General features: G+C 46.6%; 1 protein-coding gene across 15 annotated transcripts in view; it reads left to right on the top strand.

The window, feature by feature from the left end:
- ABLIM3 (actin binding LIM protein family member 3) overlaps positions 1 to 19,590 on the top strand; it is a 181,607-nt gene that overhangs the window by 27,529 nt on the left and 134,488 nt on the right. For 12 of the 15 annotated variants that reach the window (XM_067032128.1, XM_067032127.1, XM_067032125.1 and 9 more), the window contains exons 1-2: positions 9,238 to 9,403; positions 9,790 to 9,885. In XM_067032128.1, coding sequence (XP_066888229.1) covers positions 9,873 to 9,885 — 13 coding nt within the window. In that variant the 5' untranslated portion in view covers positions 9,238 to 9,403; positions 9,790 to 9,872. Of the gene's footprint in view, positions 1 to 9,231; positions 9,404 to 9,789; positions 9,886 to 19,590 lie in introns of those variants that run through there. The other 3 variants (XM_067032124.1, XM_067032118.1, XM_067032129.1) reach the window with 2 other exon arrangements.

Here is a 19,590-nt window from a genome sequence, read left to right as displayed (position 1 = left end):
ACATGAGCTTAGACACTTGATTTACCCTAAGTCTCAATCTCTCCATCTGAAAAATGGGGTAATAACAATTCCTACCTCATAAGGCGCTTGGAAAAATTTAAGTTAAGTGAGATAATGTCTGCAAAGCCCTTAGCCCAGTGCTTGGCACCTAGCAAGCTCTCAGTAAAAGGAAGCTTTATAATGCTTTTGGCCTCCAGCCTCCAAATCAAGGGCACCTTGCTCAGTTACCTCTCCAATGAGGAGGAAAGACACAGTACTGAAGTCAGAATCTGGCCCCTGAGACCAAGCTGACTCGGCTCCTTTCTGCTGCATGGGAATTCAGGGACTCACCCTTCTTACTCCCCACTCCATGTACCTGAACGAGGGGTTTTGGAACAAAAATTCCATATTCATCTGTATACCCACTTAGTCATATTCAAAATACGGCCCCAATGACTAGATACACAGACTTTTCATTCTGTTAAAAGGCCAAAGGACACTAATAAAGATGTCAACGCTGAAAACTGTTTGGAGAGCAAAGAAACAAATGAGGAGAGAAAACTGCAGCCTTTGATTCAATAATGAATTTTGCATAAAGGGCTCCGTATTACAGTGCACTAGAGACCATGCTGCCACACACTCTGCATTCCATTTTTTATGAGAAAGAGGAAAATGGGGGAAAAAACACTAAATTGATTTTAAGGGCATATTAAAGAAAGTGTATTCAAGCATATATCTTGATTTGAGCACGTGGACCCAAACCATTTATATTTTATAGCATAGTAAAAGCTTGGAGCTGAAAAGAAGCATCTAGTCCAATCCCTTCATCTTCCAGATGAGCAAATTAAAGCATCTGGGCATTAAGTCACAAGCCCCACACCTTCAGCCTTGTGGTGGCCAACTTGGGAAGAGGAGCCACGGGGCTCGTCCCTTTGTGCAATCCGGCCTGACTCAGGGATTCAACTCCAGACTGGAGGGGACTGGAAGGGAACTTGGGTCCTTCTTCTCCAAGTGCACTCTTCTCACTGGGCTTGTAAAGGTTGCACATTCCCATAATCTTTACTGAGCACTTACTATGTGCCAGACACCATTCTTGGTACATGAGCTCCGGAGGAGGACAGGACAGGTGCCCGCTCCTAATGCCCCTAGCTTCCGGTGGACAACACAGTGGGTAAAAGTGCACAAATTGAACAACATAACTTCCAGTGGTGTCCATTCTCTGGAGAAAATAAAACAGCACACTGTGACAGAGAGGGACTGCTAGGGAAGGATGACTTGGAAAGCCTGTCGAGGAGGAAACTTTCACTAGAAATAAGTCCGGAACCACAAGAAGGAGCCAGTCACATGGACATTGGAGGGAAGAAGTTCAGATCAGGAGGAACAGCAGCATGAACGCCCAGAGCAAGGGTGGGAGGCAGGGTGCACAGAAAGGAAGCCTGTGTGGGTGGAACAGGGTGAGTGAGGGGGAAATGCCAGGAGAGAAGGTCAGAGCCTGGGCAAGGCAACCTGCTGGGACTGCAGGCACTGGCCCGACATCCCCCTGGAATATGGAAGCAGGGCTGAGATTTGAACTGGAGCCTCCAGGCTCACGGTTTTTATAGTTCTGTGTCCACTGTGATGGGCAGACCTTCCCATCATGTCGAGTCACCAGGTCAGTTCCAGGAGGACCCTGAGGCACTGGACTCTGGCCACGCTATGCTCACTCTTAGGACCTGGCATGGAACAGGCCTCCAAAGGCCAAGGGAGCTCCCAGGAGCACAGTGACCAGGCAGCATGGCGATGGAAAGTGGACCCTCCCTTCCCGTTAGTCACCATGACCCATACAAGGTCAGTCAATCATGAATCAGCCCTGGCAACCCAGAGGACGGGCTCGATAGACCCTGAAGATAAGTTTTTAAATCATTATTATTAATTTTTAATCACCCAGGAACTCGTGAATACGTTTCTTTACGAAGAAAAAAAAGGAAGAAATGAAATAAAACATGGTCCCTAAGGCTCATGTCCCCTAAACTCCTCTCCTCCAATCCTGGTCATCTTGTCAGCCCTGTACCTGTGTCCCACCTAGAGCTGAATACTGTTATTATCAGTTAAGTGGGAAGCCTTCCAGACCATTTCTTATGCCTTAAAATGCATATGTGTTTACTCCTGGAAAAAGATAGTGGAATTTTTATGGGCTCATCTTAATAAACTGTAGCATACTCTATGTAGTGGCTCTGCAGTTTGTTTTTGCCCCCCACCAGAAAATAGGTCTTGAATAGCTATTCAGCTTATATAAACACCCACCTCATTTTTGCTAATTGCTGTATAATATTCCTTGGTATGATATGCCACAACCTCCCTAAGGATTGTAATTTAAGCTGTTTCCCGTTCTCTTTGTATTACAAATGAAATAATGCTTCAATGGGATTTCCTCTCTGTCCCCTTTGTGGGCATTCCTCTATGACAGAAGGAGGACTTTGCTCTTAGATGCAATTCCCAAATGGAAGAAAATCAGTCATGAGAATTTCTAGCAATCTAGTGGTCATCTAGACCCTGGAGACCTTTCCTCACCATTAGTTCACTGCATGACATTAGCCAATTCCCACCGCCTTTGGGACTGCATAGGAGGAGGAACTTATTTTTGATGAATACTAAGAGCTCTCACAGTAATAGCGATCTAAAACTTGATGATCCCAGGTAGTGAACCTGTAGGTTTCTCTCACAAGTAGAGGTTTGATTCCCTTTCAGAGGTTATAAGGTGTTGCAGGAGGCCCGTGGATTGCAATGTGTCACTCTAGACAGTGGCATGCACTCTAATGGTGTTCCTGGGAAAATGACTAGTGCACATATACTGCTGAGTTCTGCTTGCCCTTTTCCGTGGCCTTCCTGGATATCAGGGGATATGATGTCACCTGATGTCATATGATGTCACTCAGAATTTTGCAAATTCTGAGTAAATAACTGAGCTTGAATCGCTAAGTTATAATGAGATGAGAGAAAAATAATCACCACTTACTTTGCATAGATTTTAATTTACAAAGCACACAGTTTCTCATTTCATTCCTGGAACAACTTCAAGATACACACAGGAAAGGGAGAATTATAATACATATAATAATGTCTAATGGATGCTGTTATTCATTATAGCTGAGGAGGCTGAGACAACAAGAATTAATTAGTTGCCCAAGGTCACATAGCTAGGATGTGAGAGCAAACCTGGAACCCAGGTCTTCTGATTCCCACTCCTTTTCTTGTGCACAGGGCAGCATTGTTCTTCCCAGCTGTGTAGCTGTGAAGATCCATTTGTAATCCTTAATTCTGGAAAAGGCATGCATCCTCAGCAGATTCTAAAGGATTTAGTGGAAGACCATATTCAAAGATAGAATTTAGTTCTTTTTTAAAAAATTATTTATTTTTTAAGTTGAAGTATAGTTGATTTACTGTGTAGTGCCAATCTCTGCTGTACAGCAAGTGACTGAGTTATACACATATAGGCATTCTTTTTTTTAAAAAAAAATAGAATTTAGTTCTTAAAGAGCCAAATGAATAAAGAGAGAAGAGAACCAAATTTGGGGGAAGAGGACATGGGAGCTAATGTAACTGAACTCTAAGAAGAGGTGAATAAGTCCATGTCGTCTGAGAAGCTTTTACTCCACCCATTAATTAAAGATACTTTCTGGGATACTTTAGCTAGCTGGTCACAGAAGACCTCTCGAGGGAAGTGGCAATTAGGCTAAGACCTAGGGGATGAGGAGATTCTAGCTTTGCAAAGAAACAGGAGAAAAGCAAACCAGGTATAGGGAACAAACAGCATGTATGCAGTTTCCAAGATGGACAAACTCACAGAAAGGCCAAGGAATCCTTCTGTGCTGGGAGCCAAAGGGAGGGAGGGTCTAAGATAAGGGGGCCGCCTTAGTGACTGATCTGAGCCCAGAGGATGACTTCCAGGAGAAGATGGCACTTGAGGGAATCTTAAGGAAATGACTGACTTTATCTGAGGGGAGCACGGCAGAAGAGGACACTACCAGCAGAACCGTAGGCAGAAGAGAAATTACTGGTGAATAATAATTGGGTAAGACAATATCTTAATCCGTAAAGTGGAAGAGCAGGATAGGTTCACTGAGGTCCCTTTTAGGTTGTACCAACACGGAAACTGAGCCCAGAGAAGGCTGGCCAAGAGAAGGGCAGGCCTGAGTCCAGCTCTCATGTCTCCTAGATTCCCATCCGGAGCTGGCTCCACCCCAGCTCCTTGCTTCTGCTGGCAGGGTGGCTGTCAGGAAGGAGGTTCAAGCTGCGGTCGGATGTGAGCTTGAGGCCTCAGCAGAACCCTGCAGTGGGACCGTCTGCCCAGAGCCCCCCGCAGCCAGCGCTGCAGCGCCCGACACTCTGATCTCAAAGCCAGTTCCTTTGTTCCCCCCAGAAGCTTCCCAAAGACCTCAGGAACCCTTTTGATTTTTCTTTTTAACATTTCTCCACAAAACAATATGAGGAACAAGAGGAAAAGCATGGCCCCCATCACAGAGCTGTCTCAACCAGAAAAACAGGCCTGTGTCCTGCCAATTCCACTTAGTTTTGGGAGGTCCCCCAGGAAGAAAAGAGGTGCAGACATGGGGTTAGGAATTACCACACATCTCCTTGGGGGAAGACCACTCTTCACTCAGACCTGGGTCTCATCACAAACCTGGGGGATCAAGGGTCCCTGCACCAGTCTAGAACATGGTCAGACCTTCTGCCAAACTCCAACCACAGGACACTCAAATGCTTAGAACCAATAGCATTAGAGTGAAAGGAACCTCAGGACTCATGTGGTCCAATCTTCCATTTGTAAATGTAGAAACTCTGGCCCAGAGTGTGTCACCTTACAAGTCAGTCTGGTTGTTCAAAGCAAATAAGAGCCAGGTGTATGAGCACATACTGAATGTCTGACACGGTGCTGTCATTATATCTGTCATTGCTGTTGATGCTCACAGTGAGGGAGGTATTGCTATAATCTCAGCTTTACATGCTAAGAAGCTATGGTCTAGAGAGGTTAAGCCACTTCCCTAAGGTCACACAGCTGTGAAGAGCAGAGTCGGGACTCTAATTCAAACCATTTTATTCCACCACCTCCAGGCTAATTCACATCCTGCTGCGTCAGGACTGTAAGCAGGACCTCCAACCTCCCAGCCCAGTGGAGCCACTTCCATTCCAGGTCCATTAATCCTGAACGTGGTCTTGACTATTTGCATTCCACTCAGCTCTTCCACAAAGAAGCCTTGAGACCCATCGCTTGTGTCCTGTCCTGCCGCCCTCAAGGACCTGTGATTCTCTTTTGCCGCTTAATTCTGCACCCTCTCCTTCCCCCAGCCCTACACCAAATCATGATGGTGGTTCCTTCCTCTTTAGCCTCAGCTCAAATGTCACCCGTGAGGGAGACACCCATCCCTTAGTGTCCATGATTGCCCCCTCTTCTCTTACTTTGCAGATTGCAATAATAAGTTTGTGTGTTTATGGTATTGTGTCCTCCCTACTGTTCCTGGCCATACAGTGCTTGGCATGGAATAAACACTCAATCAGAAGTTGTTGAATAAATGAACAAATGAATGAATGAACTAAAAAATGAAGGCATACCTTAGTTCTTTACATAAATTACTGCCAAAATCTCTCGTCTTACACGTGTCCAAATGATTTTGTTAAACCTACCTGATCCGAGGGCCTGGTACTTAGGGGTGTGCCTTTCCAGGTCTTGCTCTATGCATTATAGATCTATGTATATGTAGTACCTATATAGGATCCCATTTGTGGAAAAAATGGTTTAACTATTTTACATGATATATTTTGTATGTGCCGTATGTTCTCTGTATTATATATGTATTATATCATATATAATACAATATACCCACATATATACATTATCCTAAGGAAGGACATACTGTATATATTTTTCTGCAATTTTCTTTTCTTACTTAATCACATACAATGAAAATCTTCCCTCACTACTGCATGTAGATCTGTCTCATGTCATTAACAACTACACATTATTTTTCAAATAAAAATAAATATAGTACTCCCTCTCGGAGGGATATTCAGATAGTCTAGGGATGGCAAGTAGAAACTATTGGATCACACGTACCTATCTCTGCCCACTGTTCCCACCCCTTATAGGCCAGAAGGATTTTTGTATTCAAAATGAGGATGGATGGGAGTGTACTCATGAATGGACAGGAGCAGCACAGGAGTGGGGTGAGGGGGCCAGGCTGATGTAGAGGACAGAAGTATAGGATGGAGCTGGATGGTAACAAGAGAAATGCAACTGGAAAGAAAAGTTGGGGCCTAGGGCCAAATTAGGCAATAATAGCAATGAGGGGTCAGAGAGTGGAGAGGAGAGCCAGAGACCACCCCAGTTAGGGACAGGAAGTCGGGAAAGAAGGGGGCTCTTGGAGGAGAAGAGAAGCATAATGGGGGCAACGGCCTGGGTGAAGCCCCCAAGTTTTCCTCTTTCCCATTGAACAAGGTGGAAAATCTGTCTCCCAGTGGTTTTGCCACCTGGTTTTCCAACACCAGGAGCATTTGCCTGAGTGAGACTTGTTTATCTCCATTCTGGAGTCATAAAGTTCAAAACAAACTTGCAAACAAAGGGACCCTCTGCTCTTCGGTTCTCAGCTCCATTCTCTTGTGAGGGCAGAGCCAACATTCTGCTTGCCTGATGATTTTCACAGCTGATTCCACCAAGGATCCCACCCCCAGCTTCCTCCTGCGTCTTTCCCGGCTGCCTCTGATTGTTGTGGACATCCTCACGGGTATTGCTTTTTTAGCCTCTTTTAACCCTTTTCTTCCTATCCTAATAACTGCTCAGGGAAGATAAGATTGTTTCCCCAGAAGAAGCTAATTGGAGCTTTTAGACTGGACCAATGGTCTCTCCAAAGAGCTGAATTTATCAGCACCTATGTGGATGTAGTATTAAAAGAACCCTAGACAAGAACTGGTCAGTTAAGCCCCCTGTAATTGGAAAATCCTGAGGCACATTTTCATGGCCACCACGCTATGGAAAAGCCCAAAAGTTCTACATCAGTAGAAAATGACAGAACTGTCTCTGAGGGTAGGTATAAATGAGGGATGATATTAATAATTAGCATATATCATCTTCATTTGCCAAGCATTACACTGAATATTATCATACACACAACAATCCATGAGGTAGGTACCATATTATAACCATTTTATAGACGAAGAATTTGAGGCTTATAGAGGCTGAGTCTCTTGCTAGTAAACGATGGAGCTAAGACTGAAAATCAGCCAGGCTGGAAACTGCTCCTGAGCTCTTAACCAAGCCACCATCTTGTTTACCTAATTCATATTTGGCTTAGTTAGTTACTGTCTATCCTCAATCCTCCCAAAAGATTTATGCTCCAGCAGGCCAGGGTCCTTGTCTGTCTTGTTGTATCCCCAGCTGCTAGCACAGGGCCTAGCACCAAGTAGACACACAATAAATGACTGCTGAATGAATGAATGAATGATATGCTTTTATCTGACTATGTAAACCTGAAATCTGAAAAGTTCTGAACATTGAGGTTTTGGGTGATAACTAAATATGTTCACTGAAAAGTCTTAATTTTATATATTAAATTTACCTGAACTTTCTCCCAGGGTGAAAAAAAATTAGAACCTAGCAATTAACAGGTAACTTGGGAATTGAATAAAGAATCTCAATCTGAAAATGTAGGGGGTCTCTAAAGAGATCTTTGGGAATCATTTAAGTATGTATTAAGCACTACTATGTTTTCAAAGTTATTCTAGGTCTTTTCAGTAGCAAAGAGTGGCCTGTGAATCACCTGGGATGCTTGTTTAAAATGCAGAGCAAGGGACCCAGGAGCCATTTTTGCAGATCTCTCAGGTGATTATTATACAAACAAAATTGTGAGGAGGTTCCCCCTCCATTGGCAACAACTCCCAATAAGCTATCAAAATGTGTTTCAACCATTGACCCTTCAATTTATCTAAAGATCCTTTCATGGCTGTCACATCTTGGGGTCCTGAGTCATATCAAAGTTTTTCACCCTGTGTAAGGTAGAAACATTGTATTTACCTAAAAGATGTTCTTTCCCCAGTTTTAAGAGGGTGGCCACCTACCCTTACCCTGGCATCTCAGACTCTGATGCAGTGACTCACTCTCACAAGGGACCAACCTAGAAATGAGAAGCTCTAGTCCAGTTCTGCCACCATCTAGTCCAGTTCTGCCACCACATGCTCTGTGTCTGAGGGCAGGTGGCTCAGCCTCTCTGACCCACTGTTTCCTTGTCTACAAATTGGGGTAGCCCGTGAGTGTTCACAGCTACCAGAGACATGGTATAGACAGGGATTATGTGTCCTTTCAGTCTTGTTCTTCTACACTCCAAAATCATGGTTCTGTGACCACAAACTAGGTTCAGAAGGTGACAGGGCAAGTAGGGGAATGTAAAAAATCTCACCTCACTGAATTCACCATGACCAGGAGAATCAGAATTTAGGTCTCTTTAATACACACCTACAAAAACTGATTCCAGGAAAAAGAAAACTTTTGGCCATACAAAACTGGGTGAACCAGTGAGGTTGCGTCATGAGGGTACACACCTGCTGTTTGCCTCAGACAGGGAGATGTTTCAAGGCGGTGGTTCCTAGAGCTTCTACCCTTGAGGGCTGCATGATATTAGATCCAGGAGAGACCTGGGGCATTCTGTCAACAAATATTATTGATACCCACTATGTGCCAGGTGCTCTTCTAGATATTGAGGGCCTGGCAGTGATCCCAACGGACAAGACCCATACTTTGATGGACCTAATATTCTCATGGAGAAGAGGGATGATTAAAAATATTGTTAACAAATGAATCAGTGATAAGGGGTATGAAGAGGGAGGTAAGGACAGAAGTTAGCAGACTGGAGGAACCCCTGATCTCTTATCCACGTGTCCAGTCGCCACCTTCTACACTTGGGGGCGAAGAGGCAGAGACAGCAGTCACCTGCTCAAGACCAGACTACACCCAGCTGGTGAGAAGCAGAGTTGGAAGTGAACACTGTCTTCCTGCAAAGCCAATCCTTCCTTCACAGCCCCTCCCGATGAAGGGTCTATTTTCCTATCATGGTCTAGTCCTTAGACCCCAGAATCAAGGGAGGGAAACAGCGCTCAAGCACCCCCGCCTTGTTGGCCGCAGGACACAGGGCCCCATCCGTCCCCCTTCACAGCCCAGCACCCAGGGAGAAGCCCGGGCGGGGCGGGGCCTGGACACGCGCCGACGCGTCCAGCAGATGGCAGCAGCGAGCGGCCGCGCCCCCTGCGCAGCCACCCCGAGAGCCCGCATCATGGATGTTGAGCTCTCCTATTTCGCTTTGCTCGCCTTGGAATTCGAGACCCCAGACGAGGACCAGGATTCATGAACCGGTCGCAGGGGCCCGGGCAGGGGCCTCTGGCTCCCGACGCTGGCCGAGAGGTGGGTCCTGGGGCGGGTCGCTGCTCGCGGCGCCCGGGTGGGGACGCCCTGCCCAGCGGAGCCCGGCGCCCCGCGCGCTGCCCCCTCCCTGCCTCCCTGTGGTCCACACCCCCTTTGGGCTCCCGAGCCGCTGGGCTGCAATAGTCGGGGTGCGCGCGAGCAGGCGCTGCCAGCCCTGCTTCTGCCCGGCAGTCGGGTCCCAGGAGCGGGCGGACCCGGCGCCCGCGTCCTCTCTGCCTCCTCCTCCTTCCTGCTCTCACCTGCGCCTATTAGCCCCCTCGCCTTCAAGGCCAGGGGCTACAGCCCAGACTGAGAGGGGGACAGCAGAAAGAGAGAGAGCACCTGAGGATACAGAGCTGACACTGCACTGCCCTTTTCACCCCCAGGTGATGAGTGAGGTCGGAAGATCGCAAGATTTGAAAAGCATCTGGAGTCTCCGTATTGAAAAACCCAGTGCGAAGGCATCACCATGAACACGAGCAGTAAGTGGGTCCTCCTCTTCTTTGCCATGGGAACAGGGTGGGGGCGGGAGGTGCAGGAGCCGGCGCTGGGGCTGCCTGGAAGGAGGAAGGAAGCCTGGCACGGGAGGACACATGGCCCCCAGACTCCTCCTTGGTCCTTTCTGTGCTCCCTCCTGGGCACAGGGATATGGCTCCGGCTTTTCATTATGATGTTCTCATGTTTTATTGGCAGCGCCACTTGTCTCTGTGGGGAAGGCTGCTTGTCTCCTTCTAGCAATGCCTGGGAAGGCCTCGGAAGCAGTAGTGTGGCCATTGTCTGACTGGGGGGGCTCTGAGGAGACCTCTGGGCTCACAGCTAGAAAGCCAAGGAAGGCCCTGCTTGTCCTGGAGCTGGGAGGAGCAGGGAGGCTGGCCTCGGGCTGGTGGGTGGGTGGGTGGATGTGGGCAGGCCGTGGAATTGGAACGAGCAGTTTGATAAACAAATCATCAGGAAGCCACCTTTGGGTCTGGAGATTGTGAAATATCCTGCTCTTGTGTGCAGGCAGCCCCAGGGGCACAGGGCTGATTTTTTCACACACCTGCAGGCTCTTTAGCCATCCTGAGAATGAGAGAAAAGAGACAAGCCCTTTGGCCAAGGTCTTTAACATCCCAGAAGCAGCAACTGCTTTGCAGAGCCAGCAGCAGACATTTTGCTGCTGGGCTGAGCCTCAGCTGCTGAGAAATGCAATAAGAAATACGAGGCCCAATCCCTTTCTTCTCAGTATAGTCCCTTTGACCGTGGGCACCTGCTGGGGCAGGCGGCATGGGTGCCACCTGGAGGGAGGTCAGGGTTCAAGTCCCCCCTCCTGCCTCCTGGCCATCTTTGCTTGTCTGGGTTACTTAGCAGCAAGTGGGGTTGTTAAACCAGAGAACCCCTAGGAACATTCACTTCCTTGGGTCTGTGACTTTGCCATCTCCTCTCTGGATCCCAAATTGCTCATCTGTGAAATGAGAAGGGTTGAATTAGAGGTCCTTCTAATCTAAGAATCTGCAAGTTTCTTCTAAAAAAGCTAGAGCTGAGAAGCAAGGCCATACAAATCAGTACCTTCTGAGGCTGTGCCCAGACCAAACCCAGTTTCCTCACCTTCCCTCCATTTCAAGGCTTATGGCCTGGAATGGGGGAAAACAAAGAGAAAGCCAGGGAGATGGAAATGAAATATATTTATTTACTATGTATTTGTATGACTCATCTCTCTGCTGTCTTCCTTTGTGTATTACATAGCTATGGTAAGCAAGCGAGTGTAGCTGGACTTCCTCTGCCTCTTACAGCCCAAGAATTTTGCCTCTTGATTTTGACAATCTGGAACAGGCCCGCGGCTTCACACCAGGCTCAGGAAAAGAGCAAAATTAGGTAGAACTGATCACCTAATGGGCCACATATTTGCATCTGTGTGCTCTCAGATAAGTAAGGATGTGAACTGCCTGCTGCTTCTCACTGTCTCTAGGGGAAAAAATGTTATTATGGGAGTCCTTTCTCACTAAACGGCAGAAGAGAAAGATGGCTCATTTATATTTCAAGGAACTAAGAAATAAGGTAACAAGCAACAGACCCTGCCCTTTTCTGTCTTTGGAATCATAAGGAACTCTTGTCCCATTAGCAACACTGAGTATTCCTAAAAGAAGGAAACAGATGTTACTTTTTAAAAAATTTTTAAATAACCAATAGGATTGAATACTGCAGAAGAAGAGGACTAACAAAAATGCCATTCCAGCCTCATATACTTTTTCTAAGTGGGGAGAGTGTGTTTATTTTCTGGGAGTAGTGGAAAATAAACAGAGTGACTTGGACAGCCTTGGGGGGGCCCTGAGGTTCCCTAAGAGGAAGTGCTTCTCTAAAGGGCTGCCTGAGGGCACACTGGAGAAACTCACACTCAGGCTTAGAGGCTGGGCTTCATCATCATTGAGGTTCCTCCCCACCCTGGGAGTCTGCAAAAGGAGAGGGTAGAAATCAGACATTGCAGGAGTGAAGGAGTGACAGGGTCATAAGGTCACAGGGACAGAGCGTTGGCATGAGGTCCTTGGTGTGACCTGATGTAAGCAAAAATGCTCTCCCCGTTAGGATGTGAAATTCTTAACTCAATCCTCATGCCTGAAATTGAACCTAAGAGAAACTGTTACTCAGTTTTTCTTTCACTTCCACTTATTGAGTCCTCACTCTTTACCAGCCACTGGGCTATACATTTCACCTGCACCATCTACCCAAACTCTCACATCCAACCTGTGAGATGGGTGTTATTGCTCCAGTTTTACAGGTGAAACCTTTTAGCTAATGTTCAATAACTTTTTCAAGTCGTGCAGCTAATTGTTGGATTTTGAAATGTACTTGGATGCATAACATTTTCGATAGTGTGTGCCATGCCTAACCAACAGTTCAGATGTCACCATTGAGGTGGGGGCAAAACATGCGCTTATTATTACATTGCTAATCACTTCATCTGGAGAAGAGGAGCCTCGGCTACAGTCTTACAGCTCATAAGAGTTGATATAGCTCGGGCCCTGCAATCAGGTGGGCCCTGCAATCAGGTGGGCCCAGGTTCTAGATCTCCTTTTTTCACTTATTAACTGTGTGGTCCTCAGCATGGTTGTCTCATCTGCAAAATGGGAATGATGGGACCTACCTCAGAGTGGAATGGAGATAACTGGTCACGTGTCGTGTAAAGTTCAGAGAGTGGTAACCGGGACATAGCTGGCATCATGTCAGCGACGGTGGCCAGGCTGTCATTGTCACTGCAGTAGTCATTGTGGTTCTTGTTGACTTCATGAGATTAGCGAGCAGGTCACTCAACCTGTTGGATGTCACATCTTTGTCATAAATTGAAAGGAATGTGGAAGTGTGATCTTGAGGATTAAACAGGATTGTGAGAGATTGCTTTGTAAGTATATGTAAATTTTTTAAAATTTTTATTATTTATTTATTTATTTTTGGCTGTGCTGGGTCTTCGCTGCTGTGCGTGGGTGGGCTGTCTCTAGTTGCGGCGAACGGGGGCCACTCCTCGTTGCAGTGCACAGGCTTCTCATTGCAGTGGTTTCTGTTGTTGCAGAGCACGGGCTCTAGGTGCGCGGGCTTTCAGTATTTGTGGCTCGCGGGCTTTCAGTATTTGTGGCTCGCGGGCTTCGGTAGTTGTGGCTCGCGGGCTTCAGTAGTTGTGGCTCACGGGCTTCAGTAGTTGTGGCTCGCGGGCTCTAGAGTGCAGGCTCAGTGGTTGTGGTGCACGGGCTTAGTTGCTCTGCGGCATGTGGGATCTTCCCGGACCAGGGCTCAAACCCTGTCCCCTGCATTGGCAGGCAGATTCTTAACCACTGCGCCACCAGGGAAGCCCCTGTAAATTTTTTTTTATTAATAAGAAACACGTCTCAGATGGCAAAAACAGGGGAGTGCCCAGTCAGTGACTCCTCGGAGTACATTTTAGTTTCATCAGAATTCTTTCTTGTGAATTCTAGCTGAGCTTTAGCACACCACAAAGCAGGGCTGTGAGAGAAATGGGTAATTTGGAGATGTAGAGTGGGATGGTGGTCCAGACCTGGCAGAATGCAACAGGTGGGCTCCAGCCCTCTGAGCCAGTAAGGAAAAGGGGACGAGGGCTCCTTGCAGAGAGAACAAGACACCAAAGGCATGAGCAGGACACCCAGGACTAGTACTGAGATGGTACCTCCCCCGGGCCAAGGGCTTCAGGGAAAACAGAGTCATCCTTTCTACCTTGGCCTCTATGGGGTGGGTCTACTGTCCAACCTTTCCTTCCCCCTGCACACCCAACCTAATTCCAGGGAATCTGTTACTTGACTCCCCACCTGCTGACGCAGCCTCCTAACTGGTCTCCCTTCACCTACTCCAGCCCCCTTCAGTCTCCTCATCCACCCTCCACATCGCACTTTGCTTAAAATGCAGATCCCATTGCTCTTAAGATGCGAGAGGAAACCCCTCAGCAAGGCCTGGAGGGTCCCCAGTGGCCCAGCCTTGCTCACAGCCCAACGTAATCCACATGTGCCTCTGCATTCTCCATGTTCCTGTCATGTTTGCCTCCTTCCATTCCCTCCTGGAAAGTTCCCTGACACCAACACCAGCCCCTCTACCCACCACCCCTGTTCACCCAGGATGGCCCCTCCTTACCCTCCCAGCCCAGTCCAGCTAACAGTCCCCGATGATGTTCTCCTCTGTGCACCTTGGCCCTGTTCCTTCAGAGCCTTGTCTGTGTCATCACACACTCACCCCTGGGTCTCATTTTCCTGAACCTACAGAGCAAGAAAAGAGCTGACCCCAGACCCCTTGCTTTCACATAATCCCCGGAGCCATGAGGGCCTCACCACCTAATGTGCATTTTCTTAGGCAACAGTAAGTCTTTGTTTATTCCCTGTCAGTGTCTCCCATTCCCTGTTGGCCCCAGGAGTTCCCAAGACCTGGGAATCAAAGCCAGGGGAGACTGAGTTGACCCCAGAGCGTCAGAGGCCCTGAGCACCAGAGTCAGTTCTGTGTGTCATAAAATGCTGTGCTTTGCTTGGGTTGGAACTCCCAGAGCTCCTGAAGGCTGTGGCTTTCCTAGGCGCAGAGTCAGCGCTGGCTCATCCTTGAGGTTGGAGAGCATCCTGCATACCATGTACAGTGGTACCAAGAGCCATTCTCCCTCATTTCATTGGCTTCTTCTGATGGCCCCTTCCTTGGTTGTTATCATGGATCGGCATGCCAACAAGCCACTTTTTTGGAGTAGACTTTGTTTTGTTGAAGAGAGCATTAAGGGGTCATGTAACCCTGACAAAAATGTCATGGGATAAGCAGACAGCACACTGGGGCAGTAAAAGCCCAGGCTTTGGGGTATGGGATTCCTGAGTTCAAATTTAAGATCTGTCATGTAGTCTCTCTATAATATTGGACAGGATAGATCATGTTTCAACCTGAATTTTTATCATTATAAAATGTTGGCAGTAGTGCCAGTCGGGTTGTTGTGAGGATTAAGTGAAATAACATGAGAAACTCAGTGGCGGTGGGTCTCAGGGAATGAAGTTGAATCTGAAGTTGAGTTGGCCATTGAGTAGAGCAAAGTTCTGAAATGATGGTGTCATAAGAGCCAAACCCTCTAGTTGAAAATTAGCCTGTTTTGCTGGTATTGTGGCCAGCGCTGGGTTCTGTACATAAGAGAGCCATGACTTTCAGGAAGCCTTCAGGAAGATGATTAACCTGGTATTGAATGTGGCATGAGTCTAAAAGGGCAAGGCAGGAAGTTAGATCGTAGATGAGAGACAGTTAGCCTAGTTCAGAAAAGGTCTGATGACCAGGATTTGGGTGGCTGTAAGAATAGAAGTAAGGGGAAAGATGCTTTAGAAAATAAAGTCTGCATGGCCTTGCACCTGATCGAGTTGTAGGGTGAAAGAGAAGAGGAGTCTGTCTTAGGGTCCTGGCAGGGAACAGATGTGTAATTTGAGGGGAGTTAAACAGAAGGAGTCTTTGCAAGTGTGTGAGAAGGGTGTAGAGAAACAAACAAGGAGAAGGCAGGATGGCTCAAGACTGGGAGGCTAGCTCCCGGAAGGCAGCCAGCTCATGGCAACACCCCAAGGAAGGAACCAGGGGAATAAATATCCTGAACTCTCTCTCCTTCCTCCCTTGGATTTCCTACGGTACCCGATCCAACCAGGAGCCAGAGGGCGAGGAAGGCTCTGGCTTGATGGGCCCGCCGTGGTCAGCCTCCCAGGGTAGAGGGAGCAGAGTGGATCTGGGGAGGCAAGGGATTTCAGCATTGAAGACACCCAGCACAAGGAGGACGATGACCTTCCTCTGCTAATGTCATTGCTTAGGTCAGGAACTCTAAGAATTCCTAGAGGAAAGGATCCATTGTAAACACAAACACAGGAGGATACTCTCTAAAGAAATTCTAAATTTGCAAAACAGATGAAATAGAGATGATTGTATACTTCATATGAATAGAGATTTTATTTAAACAGTGCTTCCCAAATGAATGGAGCACTTGTTGACAAATGACCACTTAAGGCTAAGGGATGGTTAGAGGAATAATACAAGGAACAATGTTAAAACAGTCCAAAATGAGTAAAACACATCTCTGCAAATCACAATGTGATTTCAAGAGTACTTGCATCACATAAAGGAAGTGATATCAGTTCTGAACGCCAACACTCCTATCTGGCAAAAGCTTTATCTGGCTGAGATAACATCTGGTGTTGTGAATGTCAACAACTGGCTAATACCTGGCATTAGCCAGATACCATTGTAAAGGACAGAAAACAACCAGAAGTGTGTGAGTACCTCTTACTTGTTGGGTGTTTCCCCAGTTAAATTGTTTTTAAAGGGCACAGCTGGGTTCACCTTCCAGCCCCGCCCTTTCCTTGCTGTGTGTGCTTGGGCAAGTCACGTACCTTCTCTGTACCTCTGATCCTCATCTCAAATGATAATCACAGGGGGTGTAGTAATAGTGCCTCTCACAAAGTTGTTATAAAGAATAAATAAGTTAGGAGTTGTGAATTGCTTAAAATGGTGCCTGGCATATAGCAAATGTTTATAAAATGAATAAAAATAGTGTATATTAGTTTGCTAGAGCTGCCGTAACACAGAAGTACTACAAACTGGGTGGCTTAAATGACGGAAATGTATTGCCTCACAGTTCTGGAGCTGAAAGTCCAAAATCAAAGTGTCAGCAGGGTTGGTTCCTTCTGAGGGCCATGAGGAAAGGATCTGCTCCAGGCCCCTCTCCTTGGTTGTGGGTGGCCATCTTCCCTCTGTCTTCTCTTCACACTCGCTTTCTGTCTATGCATATCTCTGTGTCCAGATTTCCCCTTTTGACAAGGACATCAGTCTTATTGGATGAGGGCCCACCCTAATGACATCATTTTAACTTGATTACCTCTGTAAAGACCACATATCCAAATAAGGTCACATTCTGGAGTACTAGGGCTTAGGACATCTCTATACGAATTTGAGGGGACACAAATCCATAACATAGTGTTTGTTAAGTAAATGACTCCTCAAGGAGAATATTTCCCTGTGGATCAGTTTTCCTGAATACCGATCACTCCCCAGGGCTAGTGTAGGATGCTGATAGTTGGTTATCTACCTAGTCTTGATGTCTAAACCCTCATTTTACCAGCTCTGACCAGCAGAGATGGAGCCTGCCCCTGAGAACTTGAAGGGGAGTGTTCATATGTAGGAGGTGCCCAGAAAAGAGGACCGTGCTGACTCAGTATTCCACAGTCAGTCTGTCTGCAGAAAACACACTCCCCACCTTACCCCTATTCTGATCATTATGCACAACTGTAGCATTTCAACAGTGAAATGGAATTTACAGTCCTGGTAGTGTTTTTCAATCTACCTACTTCCTGGGAACGTCCAACATGGATAATAAGAATTGGATTGTTCATTTGTTCACTCAACAAATATTTACTGACCACCAGGTCTGTGCCAAGCATGTTGCTGGAGACACAGCAGTAAATATATCAGACATGGTCCTTGCTTTCGTGGATCATACAGGTCCAGCAAAATGGGCCAGCTGGTGGCCAGCATGATGAGACGTGTTTTATTTGCCTTACACCAGCTTTTTAGTGAGTTTGAATTCTTTGCAAACACTCAGAAGTCAAAATTGGGATTTCTAGCTTCTCTTTAAAAACAGTTGAAAGACCTTGCATCCCTGCCTCTACGTTCCTACATGACAGACAACAGTAAGTAGAATTGACTGCATTCAGCGGGGCCTGTACTGGTCTCTAGAGAGCCACAGTTGCCACCACTTCCTATTACATTGCACAAGGACAGCTTAATATTTTTCTGTTACCTTGCCACTGTAGGCATTTGAATTTATTTTTAATTGAAGTATAATTGATTTACAATATTGTCTTAGTTTCAGGTATACAGCAAAGTGATTTGTGTATATATATATATATATATTTTCCATTATAAGTTATTATAAGATATTGAGTATGGTTCCCTGTGCTATACAGTAAATCCTTATTGTTTATCTATTTTATATATGGGCATTTGAATTTTTTAACCCTAGTTTAGTAGATGATCCATATAACATCAAACACAGATCTGAGGAAACCGCAGCATATCTGTTCATCATAGGAGACAATCCTGTCTGGAATTAGCAATTGATTAACAATGCCATGCCGTACAGTACTCTTGAAGTGAGCAAAATCCTGCTTCGTGTCCTTATTTCCCCAGCTGACCCATTCCCAGAGGGTGAGATCATATCCTGTTGGATACAGTTGGGCAAACAATGTCCTACCCCCATCTCCTAGAGGTCAGTTTCACTTCCAGGGGAATCTGTTAGTAGGGGGTGGGACATAGACCAAAGGAAAGCAGTTCTGGATAAATGGTCCCAGCTCTGGGTACCTTTTCCAGCCAAAGGAAGGTACCCTGGGAGGCTGGACTATTCCAGAGATTGTTGTGACATATGGGACATGCCTGCTCCAGTGGAGGACATCTAGTCAACAGCATGAGCTCTGTATCAGTAAGGTCAGTTTATACACCCACCCAGCTAAGGGATAATTACTGAAAGGTCACACATTGACCCTAAATGGCTACTCAAGACCTCTCCTCTGTTATGATGGGGGTCTCCTGCGTGAGAAAGAAAAGTGAGAAACTGGATAACGCTAACATAATTTCTTCACTTGAGAGCAGATTTTTCTTCATTTCTCTGGAAGAAATCAGCATAGCAAATCATTCATAGAAGGCAAAGCACAGTAGTACATTGTCAGTGCTCAAAAGATACTTGATGAATCAATTCATTAATTTAAAAAATCCACTCTCTTTTTCTTTACGAAGATCTCTTAGTTTCATTTTTATGACCGTTTGCTAAGTTGCCCACCTGGATATTCCAAGGCAGTTCAAATTCAAACTAGAATTTAATAAACTTATTGTTTTTAAAAGAAAAAAACCTTCTTCTACTCTGTGGTCCCAGTTGATTGCTAGAACCTCCATCTACCCTGGAACATAAGTTAGTAGCCAGAAAGTAGCCCTCATCTGCATTTCCCTTTCCTTCACTCTCTTGTGTTCAGTCTGTGTCCATATCTGGTCATTCCTACCTCCCAAACATGACCTGAACTCTTCCTCCCTCAACTGCCATCACTTCCCAATGTCTACGGCACCAGCCATTGGAGTAAATGGCTGGGGGAGAGCTGAGTTGGTCTCAGGTTCAGTTGGAGGCATCAGAGCCATGTGGGCTGCCGAACAGTGTGATTCCAGGCTGCAGGGGCAGGAGGCGGTCATAGCACTGCTCTGCGGAACCCTGATTAGGCTGTATCTGAGCAGTGCGTTCAGGGCGGAGCATGCCTAGGAACTGTGGGAGGTCTTGAAACACGCTGGGGAGAGGGCCCTGAAGGAGCAGTAGGGAGTTAGCCCCACCCTCTGGTTTTGTGTTCCCAAGAGAGTATGGATGATCCTTTGACAATTTCACACAATGCTACTGGGTTGTGCCCTGCAACCCAGAAGTCATAGCCTCTTTTCTGAGGGCACCACCATCCAGACAGAAGGTCCAGACAGGCTCCACTTTGCTGTCCTATTGCCCCCTGTGCTGTGGTTACTGCTGTGTGCTTGTGCTACAGGCCCACCCCCTCTTTTGGCAGAATTCCACTCTCTACTGCATGTATCATATCAAAAGCTTTTTCCTCGCATCTGCTTAATTTTGTGCAAAGCACAGGTCTTTCTCCATGGGCTGTTATCTCTTGTCCTCGCCAGCACCAGCAGGGCCAATG

The sequence above is a fragment of the Kogia breviceps genome, chromosome 4 (assembly GCF_026419965.1).
Source record: "Kogia breviceps isolate mKogBre1 chromosome 4, mKogBre1 haplotype 1, whole genome shotgun sequence".
In the NCBI taxonomy this organism is placed as follows: domain Eukaryota; kingdom Metazoa; phylum Chordata; class Mammalia; order Artiodactyla; family Physeteridae; genus Kogia; species Kogia breviceps.
This window is presented reverse-complemented; position numbering and strand designations above follow the sequence as displayed.